General features: G+C 40.1%; 1 protein-coding gene across 1 annotated transcript in view; it reads right to left on the reverse strand.

The window, feature by feature from the left end:
- Positions 1–3,343: 3,343 nt before the first annotated feature.
- The window catches only part of LOC126184635 (ras-related protein Rab-39B), a 41,676-nt gene continuing 32,484 nt past the window's right edge, over positions 3,344–12,535 (reverse strand). Inside the window, exon 3 of the mRNA XM_049927108.1 lies at positions 3,344–5,077. Coding sequence (XP_049783065.1) covers positions 4,639–5,077 — 439 coding nt within the window. The 3' untranslated portion in view covers positions 3,344–4,638. The remainder of the gene's footprint in view (positions 5,078–12,535) is intronic.

A 12,535-nucleotide genomic window follows, 5' to 3' on the forward strand; every position in this document is an offset into this window, starting at 1 on the left:
CAGCAGCAGATTTTTCATACAGCTAGTGGAAGATCTGTAGTGTTCCAGGATTTAGAATAATTGTTAGTTTGAAGCGCATATTTTACTCAAGTGGTCTGCTGTGCTTAAATTTTTTCATGCCCAGTCAGTTCCATTCACAATGTGTGATGCAGTGAAGGTTGAGTCTACCGACTCCCATGGTGGCCACGAGAAAGCACACAGGTCTACCAGAATTTGTGATGATTTCAAGGCCATGATTAACGTGCAAAGTGAGACTGACCTGTACACAATCCCTCGGTCAGAGAAATATTTAGTAAAGTAAGGGGAGGGGAATAGTATTCTTCAAAAAACTGATTTGAAAGATCTGTACTTGCTTATTACCTCTACGCACAGATACACGAGAAAGGCTGGTACTAAATGTGTCTTCTGGACTGTATCAATACAAGAGGTTGCATTTTGGAGTGACCTCAGCACCCAGAATTTTCCAAAGGTACACAGAGCAACTAACTCGCAAGTGCATAAATTATTTGGATGACGTGGCTGACAGGTGCTACTAGAGAAGAGCACATGTCAAATTTACAAACACTATTTCAGTGGCTGCTGTAGAACAGACTCCTTTGTAACTTAGACAAGTTCAAGTTTTTTGCAACCTCTGTGCAGTATTTGGGGCACACGCTGAGCAGCAAAGTGATCATGCTGACACAGCAAGTAAATGCAATTGAGAAGCTGTTGGTCCATTAAAAATTGAAGGAAGTACAGTCTTTCCAGGGAAAGTGAAGTACTTCGGGTAATTCATTCCCCAAGAAGCTCACCTCTCACAGCTGTTGAACCATTTGAGGAAGAAAGGCATTCAATTTGTTTGGTCCCCAAAGTGTCACAAAGCATTCTTCCAGATGGAAACACCAGAGGCCGGTATCCCCCGTAGCATTGTTCATTCCAGTCAAGCTCCTGACTCTTGCAGCCAGCATGTCACAATATGGGATAGGTGCCATTCTCTCACATAAGAATTACGCAAAAAGAAATGATCACTCTGTATCATTGCAAAGATGCTCTCACAGGTAAAGCAAAATTATTCACAAATTGAAGTGGTGTTGGCCATTGTGTACGGTGTAAAAAATTTCAAGTTTTCATTCCAGGCCATAACCTGCACAAAACTCCCCTTTGCCGCACCGGACAAAATACTAGTCTGGCCATTTTTGACCCTATGTGCTTGTTAAAGTGGCAGAAATTTAGTATTGTCATTGGATTCCGACAACAATACCACAATGAATGCACCAGTGTTGGTCATCCAAAGTTTTTTGGTATCACGGCTGCACCCCAAATGACACGAATACCACTTGAGGTGGTGAGACTCTCTGGTGGCATCAGCTAGAAAGAAAGAGTGCATGTTCCTCTGCCAGTTGTGTTAATGCATCTCAAGATTTCAGGTCACCCATGTGGCCATTGCAATCACAGTGACAAGCTTATTCTACGTTATTATCTTTGGTTTTTGATTCAGATTATATTTGCACTGTATTGATGACTCTCGACTTCGCATTTGCTTTTCCTCTCCGTTTGCCTTTTCAGATCAGTATTCAGCTTGCCATCGTAGTGCGATATTAAATGGAACACCAAATGTGTGTGCACTAGTCACATGACCCCATAAACCTCAGGTCAGTGGTTTGCAGGTGCGGAGCTGGCATTTGATAGTGTCCAGATGTTTTAATTGGGTTCAAATCTGACAAATTTTGATGGCCAAGACATCAATGTGTGTTCAGTGCCATGCACCTCAAGCCACTGGAGCATAATTTTGGCCTTGTGACAAGGACTGTTATCCTCCTCCAAATTGTCATCTCTGTCAGGGAAGACGTCAAAGCATGAAGAGATGCAGGTGGTCCACAATGTTCACGCAGTCCACAGCTGTCATGGTGTCTTCAGTTACTGCTACAGTTCAGATGTGAGCCCAGGTGACTGTTCCCCATAGCATAATACCACTCTTAACAACCTGTGCCTGCAGCACAGCACTTGTTTATAGCAGCTGTTTGCCTTGTTGACTGTTTCCAGACACAGTTATTAACTTTGTGTAACTATAAATGTTTTTATCTGATAAGACAATATGTTGCCATTGATCATATGTCCAATCTCTATGATTGTATGTCCATTACAGTAGTAATTGATATCACTGGGTCAACATGTGAAAATTTAGAGGTAGTCTGCTGTAGAGTCCCACATTCAACAATTTGCTCTGTAACACTTCTGCCAGCACACTATTGTACTCTGTTATCAGATCTGCCAAATATCGTGCTTTACAGTGGCTCTGATCTTCATGTCCTGTGTGATGATCCATGGGCACACAACATCCTAGTCATCTGCTCTTAGCTTCGCTGTCCAGCCCATTTCTATTAACCCACATGGCAGTAGCACGCAATCAGCTGATCATCTTGGCCATTTCCGATATGGTTGTTCCAGGTGGTGAACTATAACAATTCTGCTTTTTTCAAAATTGCTACTCAGCTGATATATACTACAAATATCTTTGCTCAGAGACATAACATTTCTAACTTGGAACAATTCCTTTGGTTTTTCAGTACATAATATCATTGTGTGGGCAAATTCATTCATCTTGACTGTTTTTAACATGAATATTGAGAAACACACACAAAAACAGCAGCAATTTTCAGAAGTTCAAATTACTGTATTGCTTCTTTTCAACACCCATGCTAACATTCATTGTCAATGCATTTACCAGCACAATGATGATATTTTGTACACAAAGGAAAAAAAAGCTGTTTCCAAGTTAAGAATATTGTATCCTAGTTGCACATTCTGCCAAATTTATGGAGGCAATCAGTACTCACAGTGTAAAGTGTTTAATTTTGTGGTCAATAGGAAATTAAAATGGAAGCTGCCAGATGGATATTATACACAATACCGCGCATACTGCAGTGGCAAGTAAAGAAATACTTGCTTCAACACAATTTGCCCAATCATCTCTCTCGGCGATACATTAAAGTGTTTTCCATCTACTTATTACAGATCCAGTGCCCAGCATTAAGCAATGTAAATAAATACACTATGTTCACATGCCCCGTTTGAAGTTGAGCCTGGAAAGGCAAAACTAGTTTATGTGAATTAAACAACAGTCTCAAAAGTGAAGGGCAGTAGTGATACATATGTGTATTACTTTAATAATGTACATTTACATCACTGCACAGACACTACGTGCTTCAGCAGAATATTACTTTTAGTTCAACTACAGATCTCACATATGAAAAAGCAGTAGGTATTGGGGAAAGAAGCAGAATGATGTTATATTAACTTTTACTTACCAGTTCTGAGACATTTAAGTGTGGATAGAATATAATCAAAATAATTAGAGAAAAAATAAACACATAAATAAACACAATTTATTGCTTATTTATGATGCATCAGTTTTACACAGAATGCTATGTTAACTAAGATACCACATATGAAATGAGAGAAGTCTGTAATAGTCAAGATTCAACTCATACTTCAAATAACCATTGCATTTAGTATGTAATCCATTTCTTTGTTCCGTATCATATTGGTATATTTCACAATGCACATCATTTTCATATTCTCAAATTCTATAAAATGTTTGGAACTAAAGCTCAAACAAATAACTTGCAACATGCTATGTCTAGCTGAATTAAGGCGCCAGAAGCTGATAGTTCTGAGAAATCTTCCAGTTCTTCTTTGCCATTGCTGGAAAACTCTCAAACATCTCTCATATTTATACACTAAATTCTACACACAAAAATTTAATCATAATTACTTTAATTGTCTTCAATCAATGACAAACTTTTGTTCTTGACCTAAGGAAGGAAACAACTGAGCACAAAACGGAGACTGTTAATGTGGAAATTCTTCCACAGCAGTAATGTTACGCAAAGGAACAGAATGGGTTACAATTTGTCTACACTGACACATATTTACTAAAGGAAAAATTTTGGTATATTAACCAGTGGGAAAAGCAGTACCAAAATAGAAAATGACAGCACAAGACAATCAATAGTAGAGTAGCCTTTAAGTCCACAAGGCTGTGTTTTCCATTAATGTTGCTACACTTGCCTGCTGCCTATCAAATTACTTTCAGGATGATAGGAAGCAATTTAGTCATAGTATTACAAATTTTTCATGTAATTTCAGCATGTGTTTTTCATCAACAACTTAACGGACAAGTTGTGTGTTCTCTCTGAAAAACACGTAATGTGAATATTACTATCAGCCTATGACACACACTCCTTATAGTAAAACTTATTTCGAAAGCACCAATTTTTTCTGTCAGTTCCAGTTTTACCAATATCACAATGGTATAAAAGATGTTAGAACACTGCCCATTGCCATTGTTTCTGATTGAAGTTCGATAAATACACGATACCTCAATAAAGATCGAACATGGTTTACTGCTTAAACTTCTTGGCACATAATCATTACCATATGTACCAAATATGTAATATAGGCCTTTCCTTATGAGTATTTTTTTCTGAGAAGTGTACTGGTAGTCATCGCAGTTTTGCCTGTACAAAGGTAAGTCGTAAATTATGAAATACTGCAAGTATACAACATACTATGTCAGGATTCAAAAATGCACAGAGAAACAACATTCCATAACAGTTCACACAGAATATGTACAATAGTTTATATCAGTACATCATCTCAGCAACAAGTTGATTTGGCAGGTTCTGCTTCAACTAAATTGAAGTCATACCCACTTGGGCGCTGAAATCCTGTTTTAATACCATCCCAACCATCCTCCACTTTGTATTCACCAGTTTGTATCCTGTTATAAACTTCCTGGGTTACTGCATGAAATGCCTCTTCTACATTTACACCAGTTCGCGCAGAAGTTTCAACATGATGTAAGCCGTGCTGCTCAGCAAAGGCATGTGCTTCTTCACGCGATACCTCACGTCTTCCACCAGCCAACACTAAATCCAGCTTGCAGCCAACCAGGGCAAATACAGGGCGATGAGGTTCTATATGCCTACGGGCTTCCATCATCCATAGAGGAATATGTTCAAAACTTGCTCTGTTACAGATGTCGTATACAAGCAGAGCACCGACAGAATTTCTGTAATACGATTTGGTTATGGACCTGAAAACCAGGATATCCAATGTCAGAAATAACATAAAATCACTCAGAAGTGTTCTACAAAACATAAGATAATGTTTTAGTCACCTATGTTTTCACAGACATAAAAAAATTTTCTGTTAGGTTTTTTCCTAATTCATTCCTAAGATTCCAAATTTGATCACTATTAGATACAAGATGAACTTCCTTAATTTTGCTGGTCTTTCTGTAAACAGCGAGTGTCTTTTTCCCCACAAAGTCTTTTCTAGTAACCCTACAGTAAGAGAGAGAATTACAAAATTCCCTGTGAAACAGATGTAAGTATGGAAATAACAAACCCTCAAGTAATGCAGTTGCCAAGTATAGCCTTGCAACATGCCAACTTAATCCTATTTCTGCTGATAAAGATCATGGTTTTAACAATCCTAAGAACTAATCTTTACTTTAAGCAGACAGGCAAATAATAATAGTTGCAAATGTTAAGGATATGTCCATATTAATAATATCACTTTTTCTTGGCAGCAGTACCTTCAGTAAATTATATGATGTGAAATCTTAATACTAAACAAATAAAGATACAGACACACTGCGTAGATTCTCTTGCAACTACGTACACTTAATACAGTAATATATGAAGAGCGAAAGAGAAACTGTGGAGAAAATGTCAGTCAGTATCAGTTTATGTAAAGACTAGTAAAAGACACTTTTATACTTAACATTATATTATGAAACAATCACTAAACAGATTAAACCTTTATGCAGTGAGACATGGCAGGGACATGCTGTTTTCCTATACAAGCTCATTTCTGAAATAATCTAATCTCTGAATTGCTTTGTGTCCTCCTTTAATCTGGTCTGGTGAGGATTTTGAACACTATCAGTACTCAAGAATGGGTTGCACTGATGTTCTATATGCAGTCTCCTCTACAGATAGACCACACTTTCTGAAAACTTTCCCAATAAATCGAAGGTAACTATCTGCCTTTCCTACAACAATCCTTACATCCTTACATCCTTATATCCTGCTACTATCTAGTGTCTCACACTGGTCCTTATAAGAATAGGGCTGTTTTCACCATCTTGCTGCGTATATTCTCAATGTTGGGGTGGATAACTGCAGAGGGTGGGCTGGTCACGAATGGGTCGGAAAATTTAATATTAGTAGAGAATTGTGTAAGGCACAGTGTCAAGCTATATCTGAAATACACAGGTATTTTGCCTATAAAGTCCTTTGTAACAGGATATTTTGTACAGGAGTCCCAAAATGCGTGTGATAATTATCACCTGTTCATTTATCTCCCGCTAGAGTCACTAGTTTGCAAAGAGTACATTTGGGAGATGATAACTCTGAATTACTGGCTTCCACAGAGGCTCCTTGAATTCTGGTGTGATGCACATCCATCGTTGATTTGAATATGATACTTATGTATACCAGCTAAACTGGAGGGACCAGGGCCTCAACAATATAGTCTGTTTTTACAAGACACATTGGGTACTTATTTTCTGGCTTATCAACCTCCTCCCAGACCTATCATTTCATTCAAAGTTTGTGCATGTGCCACAAACAGGAGTTCACTGTCAAAACTTGTGCAGTGGAGGTAATGCAGGCAGTTTTACAGGGGGTAGCATTGCTGATGCAGACTGACTGGCAGAATCAAACAGATGGGTTCACTTTAGCGTGGGATTGGTCTGCGCCTGGAATATGCTCAGCCGCCATTGCCGACAGTTCTTTTTCTCCGAGACACTGTGTGTGATGGACCGATCCCCTACCCTGTTGATTTCTCTGCATAAAATTTACAGGTGCTTAAGTTACACGTACTTCTTGCATACACTGTCATTCTTCTTCTTATATGCTTGCTGCAGTAATTTTCCATATTACATTAAGACTGTGACTGTTACATGTGTTTGATTTATGCATGATGTAATGTATCACTTATCTGTTTTCTTTAGACAAACTTCCCAGTATCCTTTTTCGCAATACTCTATTGTGTTTTAATTTGATTCTTGGAATTATTAATTTTGGACATATCATGAAAAATTTCTGATTTTTGATAATTTTTCTAGATGTATGTCTTACAACATGAGAGAAATATTGTATCTGTACTTCTCCTACCATATTATCCAAATCTATTGTATTTGTGGCACATTTCCCAATTTTCACGCAGAAACACCAGTACTGTTATTCTGTAGATTCATCCTGAAGTTGCTTATTGTGAAGTCCTAAATTATTTTATTCATTTTTGTTAGCAACAGGCTGAGTACCCATGTTGTCTGTAACTAGTAATTAAACTTAACAGAGCACTCGATGTGAGGAAAAGTATCGCTACACCACCAAACACACATGTTTTTCACATTAGGTGCATTGTACATCTACATCTACATTTACATTTATACTCCGCAAGCCACCCAACGGTGTGTGGCGGAGGGCACTTTACGTGCCACTGTCATTACCTCCCTTTCCTGTTCCAGTCGCGTATGGTTCACGGGAAGAACGACTGTCTGAAAGCCTCCGTGTGCGCTCTAATCTCTCTAATTTTACATTCGTGATCTCCTCAGGAGGTATAAGTAGGGGAAGCAATATATTCGATACCTCATCCAGAAACACACCCTCTCGAAACCTGGCGAGCAAGCTACACTGCGATGCAGAGCGCCTCTCTTGCAGAGTCTGCCACTTGAGTTTGTTAAACATCTCCATAACGCTATCACGGTTACCAAATAACCCTGTGACGAAACGCGCCGCTCTTCTTTGGATCTTTTCTATCTCCTCCGTCAACCCGATCTGGTACGGACCCCACACTGATGAGCAATACTCAAGTATAGGTCGAACGAGTGTTTTGTAAGCCACCTCCTTTGTTGATGGACTACATTTTCTAAGGACTCTCCCAATGAATCTCAACCCGGTACCCGCCTTACCAACAATTAATTTTATATGATCATTCCACTTCAAATCTTTCCGCACGCATACTCCCAGATATTTTACAGAAGTAACTGCTACCAGTGTCTGTTCTGCTATCATATAATCATACAATAAAGGATCCTTCTTTCTATGTATTCGCAATACATTACATTTGTCTATGTTAAGGGTCAGTTGCCACTCCCTGCACCAAGTGCCTATCCGCTGCAGATCTTCCTGCATTTCGCTACAATTTTCTAATGCTGCAACTTCTCTGTATATTACAGCATCATCCGCGAAAAGCCGCATGGAACTTCCGAGACTATCTACTAGGTCATTTATATATATTGTGAAAAACAATGGTCCCATAACACTCCCCTGTGGCACGCCAGAGGTTACTTTAACGTCTGTAGACATCTCTCCATTGATAACAACATGCCGTGTTCTGTTTGCTAAAAACTCTTCAATCCAGCCACACAGCTGGTCTGATATTCCGTAGGCTCCTACTTTGTTTATCAGGCGACAGTGCGGAACTGTATCGAACGCCTTCCGGAAGTCAAGGAAAATAGCATCTACCTGGGAGCTTGTATCTAATATTTTCTGGGTCTCATGAACAAATAAAGCGAGTTGGGTCTCACACGATCGCTGTTTCCAGAACCCATGTTGATTCCTACATAGTATATTCTGGGTTTCCAAAAACGACATGATACTCGAGCAAAAAACATGTTCTAAAATTCTACAACAGATCGACGTCAGAGATATAGGTCTATAGTTTTGCGCATCTGCTCGACAACCCTTCTTGAAGACTGGGACTACCTGTGCTCTTTTCCAATCATTTGGAACCTTCCGTTCCTTTAGAGACTTGCGGTACACGGCTGTTAGAAGGGGGGCAAGTTCTTTCGCGTACTCTGTGTAGAATCGAATTGGTATCCTGTCAGGTCCAGTGGACTTTCCTCTGTTGAGTGCCACTTACTGCCAGGTACTCCATATCAGTGACCTCAGTAGTCACTGGACATTGTGAGAGCAAAATGAGGCACTCCGTGGAACTCACAGACTTCGAACGTGATCAGGTGATTGGGTGTCACTTGTGTCATATCTGCACTTGAGATTTAAACACTCCTAAACATCTCTAGGTCCACTGTTTCCGATGTGATAGTGAAGTGGAAATGTGAAGGGACACTTACAGTGCAAAAGCATACAGGTCGACCTCGTCTGCTGACTGGCGCAGACCACCGACTGTTGAAGAGTGTCTTAATATGTAATAGGCAGACGTCTATCCAGACCATCACAGAGGAGTTCCAAACTGCATCAAGATCCACTGCAAGTACTATGACAGTTAGGCGGGAAGTGAGAGAACTTATTTCATGGTCGAGCGGTTGCTCATAAGCCATACATTACGCCGGTAAATGCCAAACGATGGCTCCCTTGGTGTAAAGAGCGTAAACATTGGATGATTGAACAGTACAAAAATTTGGGTGGATTGACAAATCACGGTACACAATGTGGCAATCTGATGGCAGGGTGTGGGTATGGCAAATGCCTGGTGAACGTCATCTGCCAGCATGTGTAGTGCCTACAGTAAAATCTGGAGGCAGTAGTGTTATGGTGTGGTCGTGTTTTTCATGGAGGAGGCTTGCACCCTTTGTTGGTTTGTGTGATACTATCACAGCACAGGCCTACATTGATGTTTTAAGAACCTTCTTGCTTTCAACTGTTGAAGAGCAATTCGGTGATGGCGATTGCATCTTTCAACACGATTGAGCACCTGTTCATAATGCGCGGCCTGTGGCGGAGTGGTTACATGACAATAACATCCCTTTAATGGACTGGCCTGCACAGAGTCTTGACCTGAATCCCATAGAGCATCTTTGGGATGTTTTGGAACACCGACTTCATGCCAGGCCTCACGACTGTAATCTCACCTCTCCTCAGTACAGCACTCCATGAAGAATGGGCTGCCATTCCCCAAGAAACCTTTCAGCACCTGATTGAACATATGCCTGTGAGAGTGGAAACTGTCATCAAGGCTCAGGGTGGGTGAACACCATATTGAATTCCAGCATTATTGACGGAGGAAGTCAGTTTTAACCAGGTGTCTGGATACTTTTGATCACATAGTGTATGCTCATATGCAACAGAATCCAAAAGATAATCACAGTCTACAAATGAGAGCATATTTCCTCGACATGGTTGCCAAAGGGTTAAAAAATTATATACAGCTACTAACATCACATTTGGAATATAACAGTGTCCAACACGTGAAATTATGTTTCTGAATCTGAAGAGACAAATTTAAGAATGCAAGAAAGATGAGAAGTGTCATTCACAACAGTTAATAGGTGACAGGGTTACCTAGCACCAACACACACTTGGCAGTGATGTGGTATCTCCTCTACAAGTTGATTCAAGAGCTCTTGTAAGTTATTCCCATTCCTAACAGCTGCAAGAGCTCCAGAAAAGTCTTTGGTGCCAACTGACCACCACAAATTCATCTTACAATGTATACAAATCATGTTCTATAGGATTCAAAAATGAAGACCTCATTGGTCAGTCTAACAGCACATATCTTAATCAGTACAAATTCATCCAAAATAGCACTTTGATGCAGAGGGACATTATAATCAATAATAATGGATCATGGAGCAGTTGGATTTCTCAAAATTTATACATGTAATGGCAATACATTATTTCCAACCATTACTTATATTCCTCTAACAACTAACAAATACACTAAACTTCATATGCTCATCCAGTATACAAACTTTTAACCTCTACAATCTTAAAAATATTAAAGGAGAGTACATAACCTACAGATGACTTCTTCAAGATTATCATTCAGCAAACTGAAGCACAGTTCATCTGTGAAGAGCACACACCCTAATAGTTCATGGTCCAGAAAGTACTCTGTCGACAATAACTTGGCATACCTCTGCACTGCCCTTAGTTGAACACATTCAGCTGGACAACTGGCACAAGACCAGTTGCTCTGATTTAATGTATACTTCACTGGGAAACAGCAACTCCTGGGGCAACTATAATCTCTGCAAACAATTATCTTGCAGACATCTATGGCTTTCATCGTACAGTCAATGTCAGAAATTGCTCCTGTTGTGGAGTGGTCTCTTGGTGATCTTTATTGTGGCCTGCTGCAAACGTTTGCTGTGCTTCAAATTGTTGCCAAAGCCTTCACCAGACACTGGTCGCAGTCTGCGTCTGATCTGCTGTAAGATTTCAAGTACTTCATCTAGTGAAACAGGGCTGCAAATGACTACTGCAGTGTAATGCTGTCAATTTTACCAGAAAACTACACCATTAACAAAGTGCACGAGACTGAAATATGAAGTGCCTTATGAACTACGTGAGGTTATCTCTGAATCACATTCTTAGTGGAAGCAGAGAGAATGCCTTTTGTAACATGACAGCACAATGCCCATTTATGAGCAAATCACGGCAGTCGTATAGTTCTTTCTGATCTTCTCCCTTTCCATTCCCTCTCTATCCTTATTCTTTACCTTTTGGATAATAGTTTCAGTTAAAATTAACTTTACCAATAAAGTCACCATTAAAAAAAATTAAAAAAGCACACACTATGTCCCATTATATTCTGCAATTCTGACGTGACACCCCATGTCAAACTGTGCAATATTTCTATCATTGAAATGAACTGCATTTTAATTGATCCTGTGGGATTACACGGTGTACAGCGAATGTATATGTAATATACACTGAAGCACCAAAGAAACTGGTATAGGCATGCGTATTCAAATACAGATATACGTAAACAGACAATACGGTGCTGTGGTCAGCAATGCCTATATAAGACACCAAGTGTGTGGTGCAGTCATTAGGTCAGTTACTGCCGCTACAATGGCAGGTTATCACGATTTAAGTGAGTCTGAACATGGTGTTATAGTCGGTGCACAAGAAATGGCACACAGCATCGCTGAAGTAGCAATGAAGAGTGGATTTTCCCATATGACTATTTCACGAGTGTACCGTGAATATTAGGAATCTGGTAAAACATCGTGTCGCCAACATCGCTGCAACCAGAAAAAGATTCTGCAAGAACGGGGCCAACGACGACTGAAGAGAATCTTTCAACGTGACAGAAGTGCAACGCTTTCGCAAATTGCTGCAGATTTCAATGCTGGTCCATCAGCAAGTGACAGCATGTGAACCATTCAATGAAACATTATTGATGTGGGCTTTTGGAGCCGAAGGCCCAACCGTGTACCCTTGATGACTGCACGAGACAAAGCTTTACGCCTCACCTGGGCCCGTTAACAGCAACATTGTACTCTTCATGACTGGAAACATGTTGCCTGGTTGAATGATTCTCGTTTCAAATTGTATCAAATGGGTGTACGTGTACAGGTATGGGGACAACCTCATTAATCCATGGAACATGCATGTCAGCAGGGGAGTATTCAAGCTGGTGGAGGCTCTGTAATGGTGTGGGGCGTATGCAGAGTGGAGTGACATGGGACCCCTGATACGTCTAGATACGACTGACAGGAGACACGAATGTAAGCATCCCGTCTGATCATCTGCATCCATTCATGTCCATTATGAATTCATACAGACTTGGG

Source organism: Schistocerca cancellata, chromosome 4 (genome assembly GCF_023864275.1).
Source record: "Schistocerca cancellata isolate TAMUIC-IGC-003103 chromosome 4, iqSchCanc2.1, whole genome shotgun sequence".
NCBI classification, from domain to species: domain Eukaryota; kingdom Metazoa; phylum Arthropoda; class Insecta; order Orthoptera; family Acrididae; genus Schistocerca; species Schistocerca cancellata.